This window comes from Phaseolus vulgaris, chromosome 8, assembly GCF_051622355.1.
Source record: "Phaseolus vulgaris cultivar YP4 chromosome 8, ASM5162235v1, whole genome shotgun sequence".
Lineage (NCBI taxonomy): Eukaryota > Viridiplantae > Streptophyta > Magnoliopsida > Fabales > Fabaceae > Phaseolus > Phaseolus vulgaris.
Window position 1 is genome coordinate 56,233,564 of NC_143505.1, and position 15,306 is coordinate 56,248,869.

At 37.4% G+C, this 15,306-nt stretch overlaps 1 protein-coding gene across 1 annotated transcript; it reads right to left on the bottom strand.

Moving 5' to 3' along the window:
- Window positions 1-35: 35 nt before the first annotated feature.
- On the bottom strand, window positions 36-4,310 carry LOC137826934 (putative methyltransferase PMT23). Its single transcript, XM_068633088.2, has 8 exons — window positions 3,599-4,310; window positions 3,196-3,345; window positions 2,382-2,652; window positions 2,157-2,267; window positions 1,772-1,943; window positions 1,025-1,279; window positions 599-793; window positions 36-455 (listed from the first exon to the last, which is right to left on the bottom strand). Exons 1-8 carry the CDS (start codon window positions 4,061-4,063, stop codon window positions 257-259), a joined length of 1,818 nt encoding a protein of 605 aa, XP_068489189.1. The 5' UTR covers window positions 4,064-4,310; the 3' UTR covers window positions 36-256.
- Window positions 4,311-15,306: the final 10,996 nt, after the last annotated feature.

Consider the following 15,306-nt stretch of genomic DNA (forward strand, 5'->3'; position numbering starts at 1 on the left):
CACTTATTCAAAAGCCGGTACAAAAATAATGAAAATAAACAAGAAAAATAGTTGTTTTTAACTATTTTGAGAACAATGAGTAAGTATACTATCACTATAAATAAAGGTATGGTTAACAAATTTCACACTCGGACAAGATTACTCGTCTACTCGTCGATAAAATATTCCTTTCTTAAAATTCATTCTTTTTGCACCTATTACTCCAGAATATACCGATACATCATACATGGGTGATTGAAGATTACCTAATGCCCATTCAGTCTGAAGAACTCGTAGGTCGCCAGAAACCCTTCCTACCTACAAGAAACTGATCTTGATGCAACCTTACAGACCAGTGAAGTGAACGCAAAATTGGAGTGAGCTTGTTAAGTGTCTCCATAGAATCTTGAACCACGAGATATCCATTTGGTCTCAATATGCGATCAATCTCCACTGCCACATCTAAAATGTCACATCTGGCAAAAAATGTTCATTATCAGAATGATATACCTTTCTTTAACACATACCTGGTGTGTAAAAGTGACAGTGTCCTAGAATAATAGTAATAAAAGGAGAAATAACATGATCTTATAGATATTAGCTTCTTCAATAGCCATACCTTTGTCCAAGATATTTGAAAAGAAAGCTAGAGTGAAGAAGATCGTATGTGCGAGGATATGTACTAAAGGACTCGCACCAATCATGGTACATTCCTATCAACCCTCTGTCCATTACAATATCAAGAGTATCAGGCACATCAATAGGTACTACATTCATCACCCAGACAGGTAGATCAACAAGAGCAGCAGCAAATCTGCAAAATAACAGACACAGTATCAGTTTCAAAGAAACTTGGAGGAAACTGGTCAATAAAGGTTTAATGCGATATAAGATAATGCAAATTTAAATGCACGTGACAGAAGATAACATGCCATTGTTACATCATTTGTAGGTCTGAAAGAAAATCAAGTATATGGTTAATACTACACATATAAAGAATGTAAGGGGAAAGGAGCTAGAATTTAAAAAAAAAATATTACTTTACCCTGCATAACCAGCATTCATGTCCATTACATTTCGAACAGTTAACCAGTTTATTGAAAGACCATTCACATAAACATCTGAAACTAATTCAGACCAGTGTTTGCTGTCCTTGAAGAACTTGTCCTTGGAAACTGAATCAGTAGGTAAGCTAGGTGGCTTACTGGTAAGCCTCTGGGGCCAAGACTTGGGCCAGCTCAGCAGGTTACCCATATCATCAACCGGAAGAGGAGTAAGGCAACTATTGAGCCTGGCATACCTAAACATAATCATAAGCATGAGGAGGAAATTAGCAAAGATAGAAACTAAACTAAGCATAGGGCTACCTTCATTCTCATTTATAAGCAAAATGAGAAAATCAGTAAACTAATTTGAGACATATTAAGAAAATCAGTTAACTACATTAAATTTTATTAGTCTTTTAATATTCTTCCTAAAATATATTTTTTGGAAAACAAAAACTATAATAGTGTAGTCAAAGGTTACACATTAATTAAAGTTAGGGTATTTTAGGAAAAAGATCATTAAATAAAATGAAAGTTCGCAATTTTGCTTATATTTGAGAAAAAAAAGTGATTTTTACTCATAAACGAGATAGAAGGTGATAATATCTAGCATTGCTCGCAATAGTCTCTTTGGCCTTTTTCTTAGAGACAATGTTCATTTATTTTGTGTTGTTGTAATGTAGAAAGTATAAATCGATAGAAACATAAGCATTATAGAAATAAGATCCCAAGAAGAGAGAAAATACCATGAGCTATTCTTCCCATCTTCATTTTCACACAATGGTGGATTGTTCTCTTTACGTTTCTCATAGCAAGAAGATGAAGTGGGCTTCTGGTATATAACAAGTCCAATTCCAGATGAATCATGAGCCTTAGCCACAACCTTCCAGCACATGGCTTTTGTTATATCCACCATGGCTGCAGTTTGAAAAAAAATCTTAAACATAAAGCTAAGAAGACAGAACAAATTTGTTTGGAGCATCAAGGTTAGGTCATACAAGAATTCAATATATCCGTGTATTAAATAAGATACATTCTCAACACAAATGAAAAAATTATAACTACAGGGAAGGAAAGACAATGACACAAATAGACAGAGGATGAAGGTGAGAGAAAGAGAGGAAGACAAACCATTCCATACTTTCTGATCTCTGTCATCATCTCGGTAGACTGGTGTTGCAGACCATGCAAAGAAACCACCAGGTCTAAGAATCCTGTTGAGCTCAAATAAGGGCTTCCCACCTAAATTTGTGACAGTATTTGTGAATAAACATCTCTATCAGAGATTGATATAAAGGGAACATGGAAGGAAGTCCTGATATGGAAAGTGGAAGCTAGAAAAAAAAATATAAGTACCATCTGCATCCCAGTGAACCCTACATCGTGCACAATGGATCAAATCAAAGCCATTATCTGGAAAAGTCAACTTTTGTGTTCCAATGACAGAAAGAGTTGCAGGAATTCCTCGTTCCAAGGCAAACTGTATCTGAGCTTCATGTTCATCCTTTGGGGCAAATGACATAGTAATAACATTTTTGTCCAGCAAATAGCCACCGAAACTAGCAACACCACAGCCAACATCTAGAACAACCCTGGTATGCTTTCCCCATTTAATTGCTGGCAATGTCTAGTGTATAACAAAAAAAAATCAACAAACCAGATATTCAAAAACTAGTACTATCACCATAGATGTACTGGCTTAAGTCATGCATAAATCAAAACGAAACATTGCTAAGCCCTCATTACAACAAAATGTCATTCATTTTAATGGATAAAACAATAAATGAATGCCAAGTACTCCAAGTTAAAAGATGCCAACTCTTTATGTCAGATCTTAGACACTTCCATCAATCCTACTAGAAAGAAGTAACAAAGCATTGCATCTAACAGCACTAAGCAAAACAATTTCAACTACTGCTCCTGCCTAACATTCCTAATCATAAACTCCGAGCTTTTTGATGTGTTCCTTTGATATCAATATGTAGGCCAAGCAAGATCCAAAATGTAGTAAGTCTCTTCTCAGTCACTCTCCATGTCCTCCCAATTTTTTGGTTTTTTTCAATAATTCATTAAAGTTTATCAGTATCTATAATAGTCACACATGGAGAATAAAATATTAAAGCGCATATCCTAATCATGGTAAATCATGTGAATCCACATGGCAAAATACCTTCTGCATGAACTCAATATAATGATCAACTCCATCTTTGAATTGAGTACCACCACCTGGAAAAACCAGATATTCTCCCGACTTTACTACCCAGTGTTGGTCTTTCTTGTACTCCACCAGCTTTGGATGAGGGATGTTATCATACCAAATCTGAAAATAAAGAAAATATAAAATTCCTTCTCCATTGATTAAAAGACTCAAATAGTACTTAACAAATAACAACTCAACCCTACTTTCATTACTTTGTTAGAATAAATTAGTATTTGACAAATCATAAAGCAAAACTCATTCAGAATACAAGTAAAGTTAAGAGTACACCAATTTCTTCAATAATCTGCAGAATAATATGTAAATGATTAAAGAGTACCACACTAACAATTTATTCAATTTTTATGAATCTCACCTTATCTCTGCTCTTAGGCCACGGAACTGGGACTTTATACCCTTTGGGGAGAGGCAACAAGCAGTGAAGACTAGTCTCAGGGCAATGTCTTTCCCTGTGCTCCATGTGCTTCCTCGACTTAAGAGCCTTAATGGCCACAAAATTATCCAAACATGGAATAAAATCAACATTCTGCGGGTCCTCACACAACTTCCAATCGATGGTCAAAGCATTCTCCTCTTGGGGCAAACCTTGGTCTTCTTCAGCTGTGACATTGGTCACCTTTGGAGGTAGTTCTTGCACTTTCGGTTTTGAAGCATGATGAGGAGATGCTTGGTGTTGGATAACAGAATCGAAAGCAACAGGGTTTGAGGTGGTGTTGGAGAAGCTGAAGAGGAAGAGCGCGACACAAATGAGCAAGATTAAGAGAGTGAAAATGAAAGGGTATTTCCTCTCCTTGAAGAAGTCTTCAGCTACAATTGCCATTTTGGTTTCTCACTCTGCTGGGAGACACAGAATAGACATAAAGATGATGATGATACATGAGCTTACGAGGAAGAAGGGGACATGTCGCTGTCAGAACAAGATCAAAGGATAGAAAAGAGGGGATCGTGTGGTTTTCCTTCGGATCCTAAACAGTGTGTACTTTGGTTGTCAGATTCAGAACTCCAAGAACACGACTTCAACTCAAACCAGATTCACGCACTCTCCAAACGACGAGTTGACACTTACATTTTTCATCATTTAAAATGTAGAAGGACGTTGAGTAATTTAAAATATATAATGTGATAATGATATTTTGTAACATTAATTTTTTTTAATCTAGGGTTAAATTTTATAAGTGCGATTAAAAAATTGTAATTTTAAATTTGATGTTTTAATTTTTAAAATTAAACAACTTAATTTCACTATTAATAAGAGATTGTAAGGGTAATATGTATCAAATTTTGTTGTTAATCTTTATTATTCATTTCTTTGGTGCATGATTAATTGACACTGTTATTCTATCTTGCAACTATAGATGCTCCTAGGAGACCTAATAAAGTAAAAGAAGTGAAATAAAACAAAACCATAAGTTCCGGAACAGTGGAAAGAAACTCTTTGCTGTGTGACTCTCACTTACAAACATTTAGCATTTTATGTTAGAAATTAGATGGTATATTAACAATAGAAAAAAATTATTTTAATTTAAAAAAATAAGAAACCAAATTTCTAATCAAAATTTTATGGGATCGAAATTACATATTCATCAAAATTATAAGGGTCAAAAGTTTATATAATTTTGATATCTACTACTTTAGTTCTCATTTATAAAAGAAACTAATCTTACACTTATGATTTGTTATTCCATAAGGTTTTAGAATAAAATATATTATTTCTTATTCCACAACGATAATGACAATAAGCAATATTTTTTTTCGGAAAAAAAAGTAATTATAAGTGTACTTAGCATTAGCGTAATAAGAATGAACACAACAAAAAAATAATATTATGAAATCATAGGATCCCGAGTGATGGGATCACAATTATACATCAAAAAGAAGAATTCAAAAATTTCAAATTGTTCTACCAATAAGAAATAAGACGGTGACAAAAACATGATGCTTACTATAATTGGAGGTAGTGATGATTCCAATTATAAGAGCTTAATAACCACATCTACTCTTTTAAATGACACATGAATGACTGACATTTGTGTTACAATCATGTGACTTTTGATGTAGATAAATTAAAAATTTAAACTTTCATAACAAAAAATATTTCCATAGCCAATGACAATAAATCCACTATATTGGAGAAAGAATTGTCTTTATTTCAAACAATATAAACTTTGATATTGTTCTTATCATTGCTTTTCTAAAATATAACCTATTGCGAGTCTCTTAAATAACCAAAATTTTATTTTTGTTGTAATTTTTTGGTCTAACTCTTTTGTTTTTAATGATATTCAAAAGAGGAAGACTATTGGTTATGATATTAGTTGAGGATTGTATTACATGGATTAAACATAAAAAATTCAAAGAGACTTGATCAAGTGTTAAATAACAAAAGGGTTTCAAGAAGTGAGAAAGGTGAGGATATTTGGTTATGGTATAAACGTTCAAGACATGCCTCTTTTAATTACATAAAGAAATTATTTCCAAATATATTTGATCAAATAGACACTTAAACTTTGTACTATGACGTTTGTATTCAGATCATTTGGTTATGTTTGAATGAAGTCTAAAAGTGAAGTTGGAGGACTATTTCAAAAAATTTGCAAAATGATTGAGACTAAGTAAAAATCACAAGTTCAAGTACTACGCAATGAAAGTGGAGGAGAATATATGCAATCAAAAGTTCAACATCTTGTCCATACACTCCACAATAAATTGGGGTGATGAAACAAAATAATTGTTGTCTATTAGAGGTGGTTTGAGTTGCACTTATTTGAGCTCATGTGACAACAATATATTGTCACATATGCAATATACTCTATAAATTGAACACCATCTAAGTCTCTTAGTATAAAATAATTCTTCATAAATTGAATATCGGGACCATGTCCCCTCCATACTAGAGCTTCTTCTACCTAGAGCAAGTTATCCAATATTACCAAATTTTAGTACGAGCTTAATCAAGTTGAGAGAAACACTTTTCTCAACTGGTCCCACTAAGATTGATGACTAAATCATAGAGAAAAACAAATAATAAGGGATCTTTAGAGCAAAAATGAGTTTACTCTGTTTGGAAATTTGATCGGGTACAAATGTACCCTGACTTCTCAACTACAACATGACATGATCAAATTTTGAAATAGATGAGGTATGAGAGAGAAATTGAAGAGAGAAGGGGGAGGGATAGAGAAAAAGAAAAAAGAAGGTGGGTTGGGGGTTGAGTCCTTTATTTTTTCCAGGGTGTTACAATTATTCTCAACAACAAAAAATTTCATCTTCGAAAATTAGCTTACCAAGAAAAATTAGGATATGATTATGTTATATTCTCTTTTATTCCTCAAGTGGAATAACAGAATATGAGATTTCACAATACTTTGATTATGTCAATGTTTCTTCCATGAAGTTACTTTACTTGAGAATTCAAAATTTTAACTAACTTCACTTTAAAAGAAAGATCTTTTATTTAACTAAATTAGACATTAGAATATGATTATGACCAATTATATATATTTCCTTAGTTACGATACACAAAAGACATAATGAATGTTGGTTAACGGAAGAGACAAAACAAGTTTATAAGCAGTAAAACATATTCTCTTGAGGATCTAGTAAAGACCTATGAACTTTGGAGTCATCTTCTTAGATATGATTGCTCTCTTTACGCCAAGGAATGACGTAACTCTCAGAAAATCATGATTACCTATAGAGAAACTTAAAGGTCTTCTTCAGGGTTTCTCTGGCAAAACCTAACAATATTGGCAAAAATGAAAATTTTGTTACCAAAATTTTGGAAGCTTAAGAACTGAACCCTTGAATATGAGAATTCATTTTTTTAGTACCTCAAACCTTTTTGTCTCTCGAATAATTTTTTCAGTAATTAAAATTGTTAAGGTGAACTTTTTGAATGGATCCCTATAAATACGACACCCCTTTGGATTGGAAAAAAAAAACTTGAATTCATTGACCTAAAATCATTACTTTAAACCAGAACAACTTCTTATGAGATTAATCTTAAAATCACTATTTTGAACCAAAACAAATTTTTATAAAATTAATATGTATTTATAGATTTTAAGATATTGAATTAGATAACTTTTAATATCTTTATTTAGACTCCATTAACAAATATATGAAGGTGTTACTCTACAATTCAGATATGATACAAGTTTGGAAGTTATATTTTTATATATGTCTCCAAGTAGATATTCGGGTCAAGTAAGTAGAGGATTAGTTATACCGAGGTGTCAAACTATTGGTCAACCATGATATTAATTCCCTTTACAGTTAAAAACATTTATGTATTTTGTTCTGACACAAATTAATCCCACCGTAACAAAAAATCACACATAAAATTTGTAAAATATTACTAAGGTGTCAATAAAAGCTTATTTATGTGGTTTGATTTTCAAGGGACAATGGTTACTAATTTTGGATTGGACAACTTGACACCAATTCCATTTACTGTGTCGTCCTTATCAAATCGAAAACGCGTTGATTTGACCTAAGTCGAAATTGGGACAACAAGGTTCAGGTCAGTTTGGTACTGACTTGACCCTAATAGGATTCATAGTTGATGCATAACCGCGGTCCATGGTAAAGGAAAAAGATCCAAAAGACCCAAATACGTCTCCTAACACCATCCCTGAAAATCAGTTGAGATATTAGGGATCTCCTTTTAACGGTATAAAAACCTTATAAATAGGCAAATAGTTTTGGAAGTATCTCAATTTTTATATTCTCAATAAATATATATATATATATATATATATATATATATATATATATTACAATCATGATATTTTTATGCATTCACTGACTTGAGCGTTGAATAATTTTATTTAGGTAAAATTTACTCTCACTTTATGAATTTCAACATCAAGAATTATGATTTGCAAAGAAATTACTTTGTTACCATCTCGTATCATCAAAACTCATTTCGGCAATAATCCTTTTACACCTAATAAAATTATTATTTTATTATATAATATTTTTTTGATAGATATTGTGTGATGATGATTTTTAGTAGGATTAACATGACTGCTAAAATAAAAAATAGGCATATGAAACAATAACATAACGAGTAATACAATTATCATATCATATACATGACCCTTTGGTGTCAATATTTGATGACACTTCTAAGTATTTGATGAGAAATACACTTATAAGTAGGTGCTCTCTTGTTGGTCCAATGCTATATTCTCTTTTGCAAGGTTTGCTTTCAAATTCTTCTATGCATCCTTCTCTTTTGCAAGGTTTGCTTTCAATATGAGTTTTCTAATTTAACATAATCCGAGGTTTTGCTACTTTTGTGAATACAGTTTTATTTGTATATACAGATAGTTGAATTAGTTGAATTTCTCTTGTATTGAAGATATATTACCCACATCAGTTACTTGATTGAAAAGTTATTAGTAATTCCGTTTCCATTTATTTCATTTTTTGTTCTTTTTTCTGTATTTGTTATAAGTTATAACTCTTCTCTTCTTTGTCATCATTTTTTTTATTTGTATAATCTAATCGATCACACTGGATTTCAATTTTGTTTTAACATCTACTTTTCTTTTTAAAATGAAAAATAAAATTATTAGTGGCTTCTCGCTCCTTCTTCATGAACAGTAACTAGCCGCCAATAAATTGCTAACTAAAGAATTTATAACATTATATACAGTGAACTAATTTTGATCATGTATTAATCATATCACACTATCAATATACTAACATATATATAACATATTACAATTTTTCAATCAAAGATATAGGAGTCCTCATTCATATAGTAATTTGTCACACACTTAATGTTTATAAAAGAATTGCATAAAGCATGTCCTACCAAACTAACATCAATTTTTTTATGTTAAAATGATTACTGACAAAACTTATAAATTTTATTTATTTAAGATTTTTATTAAAGTATGACATAGAATAAGTTGAGATTTGTATTTATTTAGGATTTTGAATAATTTAAAAATTTTATTTATTATAATTTTTATTGAATTTTTTTTTATTTAAGTAAGTGATTAAATAATTTAGATTTGAATTTCTTTGAGATTTTAAATAATTTTTTTTATATTTTTATTTATTTAAGATTTTAAATAATTTAAGAATTTATTTTATTTTATATTTTTATTTAAGTATAACATTAAATCATTTAAATTTTGTATTTGTTTAAGACTTTGAAAATTTTAGAAATATTATTTATTTTAAATTATTATTTAAATAGAGAATAAAATAATTTAGGATGTGTATTTATTTAGGATTTTATAAAACTTATAAATTTGATTAATTTATATTTTTTATTTAAGAATGACATTAAATTTTTTTGGATTTATATTTATTAAGGATTTTGAAAAAATTATAAATTTTATTTATTTAAGATTTTTATTTAAGTAAAATAATTTAAAATCCTGTATTTATTTAAAAAATTTAAAAGCTTAAAAATCTTATTTTTATTTATTTAGGATTTGTATTTATATAAGTGTTCCTGCTAGGGAGATGGGACCTAGAGAACTATTGAAGTCTTCTTCTCCTTCCTTCGGTCGGGCAGGTGACTGTGTGATGAACTGTGATTCTTCTCGTCTTCTGGCTTATCCTTCGGTACTCGGCGCTCGGTCGTCGGGCGAATCACCGGATGGTGGGGGTACCTGCGAAGGCACTCCAACGCTCAAGTCAGTAAAGCGGGTGGTCAGCTCTTAGGTAGGTGAACAGTAATAAATGACATACCTTACTCCTTGGGATGCGCGCTATTTATATTATTCTAATGGGCCTACCTTGTTGGGCCCGTTTATCGAGGTGGATACCGCTTAGGGCTGCATTACCTAATTCTTGATGATGGATTAGCTTCACTGATCTCGGTTTGAGCGTTAATTGTGATAGGGTTCGGCCATCGGCCAAGTTCCCTTGATGCGGGTCGGCCATCGGCCAAATCCTTGTGGTCTCGGTCGTCTTAGTTAAGTCTTCTAAGGTCTCGGCCTCTCGGCACAAGTCTCCAAAGGTCTCGGCCTCTTGGCCTCTCGGCACAAGTCTCCCAAGGTCTCGGCCTCTCGGCCCCTTGGCCAAGTCTTCTAAGGTCTCAGCCTCTCGGCCTGTCGGCCAAGTCTTCTAAGGCCTCAGCCTCTCGGCCTGTCGGCCAAGTCTTCTAAGGTCTCAGCCAGGTTCCCCTGGTCTCGGTCAGGTTGATTGGGCATCGGGCAGCCAGGTGGGTCCCGACCTCGTCCCGTACCGGTACACTTGCCCTCCAGGCTCGAGGGCAGATGGGTTAGATATGTCCGGTGAGTCTTTAATGATGGGTGTCGGTCGGTCTCCCTTGGTCGTGCGGCTATCTCATTTCTCGAGGTGTGACGTGACCTGGGCGGCGTGACGTGACCTGGGCGGCGTGACGTGACCTTTGGTGACGTGACGTGATTGACATTAATGAGGGGTTTTTTGGGCGGGAAGTGCTTTGAACCGTTGGATCTAAGAGATCTAACGGTTGAGATTGATTCGACGTTTCGAATTCCGAGGCCCATGGGCCTTATAAATAGGGGTCTCCAACAGTGTCGAGACCCTGCATTTTCTGAGTGAGTTTGTCTGATAGCCGAGCCTTCCCTCGCCCACCGCTCTGAGAACCGAGTGACCGTTCGGCCTCTTTATAAAGCTTCGCCTTCCCTCATTTTTCAAAGGTTAGTGATGTCGACCGTGTCTCGGCCAACGTCTTCTTCGTCCGGCCATTCTTCCCCCTCTCTCGGTCAGGGTCATTCTTCCTCTTTGTTAACCTCTTCTTCGTCAACCTCTTCTTCATCTGCCGCCGATTCCTTGTCGGCTGGGGTGGTGATAAGTGTCTAATTTCAGTAATATTTCATATTAAAATATAGGCACTTATGAGGATTTATTGCTAATTTACATATAAAATAATCCCTAATTTATGAATTTATACCTTTTTACATTTTTTATGATCTTTATTTGAATAAGAGTATTTTATTCCCAAATTTGGTGTTAATTGCAGATTTCTGAGGAAGATTGGAGATTTGGATTAAAGATGAATGATTTGAGCCAAAAAGATAAAGATAGAAGGTCCCAGAATGAAAGAAAAAAAGAAAGAAAGAAAGATTGGGCCTTTTTATGTTTTATCATTTAGCCCATTAGCGCGACACAATAAACAACCTAACCCTAGAAAACTAGGATAAATAGAGGGCTAGAGGCTCAACCTTAGTGTGTCAGATTGAGAGGAAAACACCATAGAGTGAATTGTAACCCAATTGGGAGAATGGAAGGTGATAGAAGTATGCGTGGCTAATTCTACCCTTTGGGATTGGGAGTAATCTGCTCAAACTCTTATGTATTGAGGTGATATTTTATATATTAATATTCAGTTCTTGATTGATTATTGGTATTGTTGTTTTACTTTTAATTCTCCGTGACAAATTGAGAATCTTAAATCTGACCGGGAGGTATTTTTAGGGTTCGGACCTAAACAACAATACTTAACATATTTGAGTGCTAGGAATAGACTTGAAATGTTAATTGCTATTAAACGTCTGAGCTTCGTTCTAAGTTGTTCTTATAAGTATGCGAGAGATCGATAGTTAGGGAACATTCTTAAGGATTTTATATGCGAGGAATCGATATAAATGATTTTTATACGGGCATCAATTTCAATTAAAGAACTTAATATTAACATGCTAATCAAAATACATGAGAGTGAGAGAGATGAAACTTAATCCCAATTTTTCCAATTGAAGCAACTAATTCTTTGTTTGTTTTCTTATTGATCAGTGCCAACATAATCACTTCACACTCTTTTTTATTGTTCTGTTGTTATATTTAGCGAATATTGTACTCGATGATTCACTGTTCTTTGTGGGATCGATATCCGTCCTTAGGGACAATTATTACTTCTGACAAACGCGGTGCACTTGCCGTAAAAAGTCATCAGGTGGCCGAGGCGCCACCCCTGGTGGAGGTGGTCAGGGGGGACGACCCGGTTAACGCTGTTGACCGGTCGGACTTTCCCCCGGTCAACGTCATCGATCGGCCAGACTCTCCTCCGGCCGTCGTCATTGACCAGCCGGAATCTCTCCCGACGGCTATTCCACTAGTGGATCTTAGTTGGGTGGATCCTAAGGTTGTTGAGTTCTCGTCCACTTATGACACCGAAAAGTCTGTGGCCAAGTTTTTGGCTAAGTACCCGGTGTTGAAAGTGGGCGAGGATTCTGACGATTCCAGGGATCCGGACTACTTCAGGATCTTGCCTTGTGGGCCGATCGAGCGGGTATGTATGGATCGGGCTGGTGCCGGTCCTCCCTTCTTTTATATGTATACCTGCTTCTTTTCTGACCTTCATGTGTCCCTCCCCTTCGACAAGTTCACAATGGGCGTCCTTCGGGCGCTCAACGTGGCCCCTACCCAAGTACACCCAAATACATGGGCGTCCCTTCAGCCATTTCGCTTGTTGTGTGACGTCATGCGGCTTCGCCCAACCCCTTCTTCTTTTCTTTGCTATTATGGCTCTCATCCCGGTCGCCTTGCCTCTTGGCTCTCTTTGGCCGGTCGGCCAGGGCATGTTTTGTTCGACCCTTTCGCGGTCTCGTACAAGAGGTTTAAAGAGAGGTTAGTCAAGGTCGTCATTCGGCCTGAGGCGACGGCCTTTTTCTTTGATCGAGACGATAAGTCTCGATTCCCCCTATATTGGACGTCCAAGGCCACAGATTTTAAGAGTTGGCCGAGGCCGACGGGGAGTGAGGAAGAGGTAGAGATTCTTTCCTTCTTCGACACCCTCCCAAGGAAGCTTCCTTGCCGATCGTTGATCGGTGCATATGCCGAGACGGCGCGTTGGGCGGCCATTAGGGGTATGAGCTCGTCCTTGTTGTGTCAGTCGGTGTTTTATATTTCCGTTGTTCTAACTTGTGTTTTTTGGTTTGCAGCTACGATGGTTCAAGAGAAACCGACCGGCGTCGTCCTTGACAAGTATCGGGAGAGGGCGGCTGCTCGAAAGGGGCGCCAGAGTATTGATGTTATTCCCGCGACCGCCTCTGGTGCTGGACGGGACGAGGCCGGTCCCTCCCATAAGTCCAAGAAGAGGCCGAGGGATGGAGGCAACATTGCTACCACCCATCGTTCCCCCGACTCTCTGCCGACACCGCCTCCTCGTCGCGAGATCGCCGAGGCGGTCCCTCTGTCCCCCCGGCGCGTGGAACAGGCGTCCGGGCCTCAAGCCAGCGGCCACCGGCCTTCATCCTCGGCCCTGGATCTTCTTGGGGGGAATCACAGGTTCATGCGCAGGGTTCGCGTGAATCTCCCCGAGGGGACTCGGGAGTCGCTCCGGTCGGTCGCCCCCATGGACTTGGTGAGGAGCGGCCTTGGGCTGATGTGTCGGTCCATCGTCCTCGTTGAGCACGGGGTTGAAGGCCACGACCGGCATGCCGAGGAAATTTCTCGGATGGGGCAGGAACTGGCCGAGACTCGTGAAAATCTGAAGCGGTCTTTGACTGCCAACGATGACCTCTCGGCCAGCGTTGCCCGGGAGGCTGCTGAAAGGGAGCTCGCCAAGAAGGATGCTGCTGAGGCGAGGCGACTTTTGGCCTCGGCTAGGAAGGAGGCTCTGAGGGCGGCGGCTGAAGCTGCCGAGGTTAAGAAGATGGCCGAGGAGAAGCTTTCATCCTCGGCTGCTGAGTTGGCCGCCTTCCAAGCTGCGAAGGAGCAGGTCGAGGCTGAGCTCGACCAAAATTATGAAGAGTTGGAGGAGTTGCTCAAGCAATGCTTCGATCGGGCGGTGCGCCAAGCCCATGTGCTTTACGGGGGGCCGCCGGCCACTGATGATTTTAACATGGATTATGAGGTTCATCAGGGTCGGCTGGTACCAAGTTCTGAGGTGGCTGCGCTGATCGGCCAAGAAACTGAGCCGGCCGGGACCGAGGAGGGGGAGGCCGAAGCTCAGGGTGTGGAGGCTGAGGCCGAGGAGGGTGAATGTGTTGAAATTCAGGATTAGGCTTGCCTTTGGCCGGGTTGTGGCCTTTTCCTTTTTTTTAGCATCCTCCGAGGCCGGGGCGTGGCCTTCTTATTTTGTGCTTTGATGTATCACCCGAAATTTCTTGCTTATTAATATATCATTCAGCTTTTCCTTTATTAGTTTGGCATAAAATTGACAAGTTAACCAATCGGTCTCCCATTGATTCAGGCGGTCGGTTATAACTGCGAATGCTTAAAATACGAGCAAGTAAAACTTGGGCGATCGACCATTAACTGCAAATCGTTTAAAATTCGAGCAAGTAAAATATGGGCGATCGGCCATTAATTGCGAATGTCAAATTCGAGCAAGTAAAATATGGGCGATCGGCCACTAATTGCGAACATTGAATTCGGGCAAGTAAAATATGGGCGATCGGCCACTAATTGCGAATGTTGAATTCGAGCAAGTAAAATATGGGCGATCGGCCAATAATTGCGAATCGTCAAATTCGAGCAAGTAAAATATGGGCGATCGGCCATCAATTGCGAATGTTAAATTTGAGCAAGTAAAATATGGGCGATCGGCCATTAATTACGAACGTTAAATTCGGGCGTTCGGCCTTAATTTGCGATGTTAATCGAGCAAGTTTGGTTGGCGATTGGCCGGCACTTGCGATGTTAATCGAGCAAGTGGGCGATCAGTTGGCCGACACTCGCGATGTTAATCGAGCAAGTGGGCGTTCGGTCACTACTTGCGATGTTAATCGAGCAAGTGGGCGTTCGGTCACTACTTGCAATGTTAATCGAGCAAGTTTGGTTGGCGATTGGCCGGCACTTGCGATGTTAATCGAGCAAGTGTAAGTGGCGGTCGGCCATTGCTTGTTCGGTAGAATATTTCCAACACTTTGATGAAAACGCCTCGTTAAAACCTCTCTGGTTGGGTGAGGAAAGAGTGCGTGATTTTATTGATTTTAGCTGTAATAGAACTTGAGGTGCGTGGCATTCCACGTCCTCGGTACAATTTTTCCTGAAAGCCATTCTAAATGATAGGCTCCTCCTTGTGCGACTTCTCGGACTCGGAAAGGCACCTCCCAATTGGATGAGAACTTCCCTTCATTTTTTCTTGCGTCGCTGTGCATTCTCCAC

Excerpts from the sequence above, each read along its gene's own strand:
- LOC137826934 (XM_068633088.2), bottom strand. The coding sequence starts at position 4,063 with ATGGCAATTGTAGCTGAAGACTTCTTCAAGGAGAGGAAATACCCTTTC. Across the intron at positions 2,653-3,195 it reads ATATTGAGTTCATGCAGAAG|ACATTGCCAGCAATTAAATG; the intron begins GTATTTTGCCAT and ends GTTATACACTAG. Across the intron at positions 1,944-2,156 it reads AGATCAGAAAGTATGGAATG|CCATGGTGGATATAACAAAA; the intron begins GTTTGTCTTCCT and ends TTCAAACTGCAG.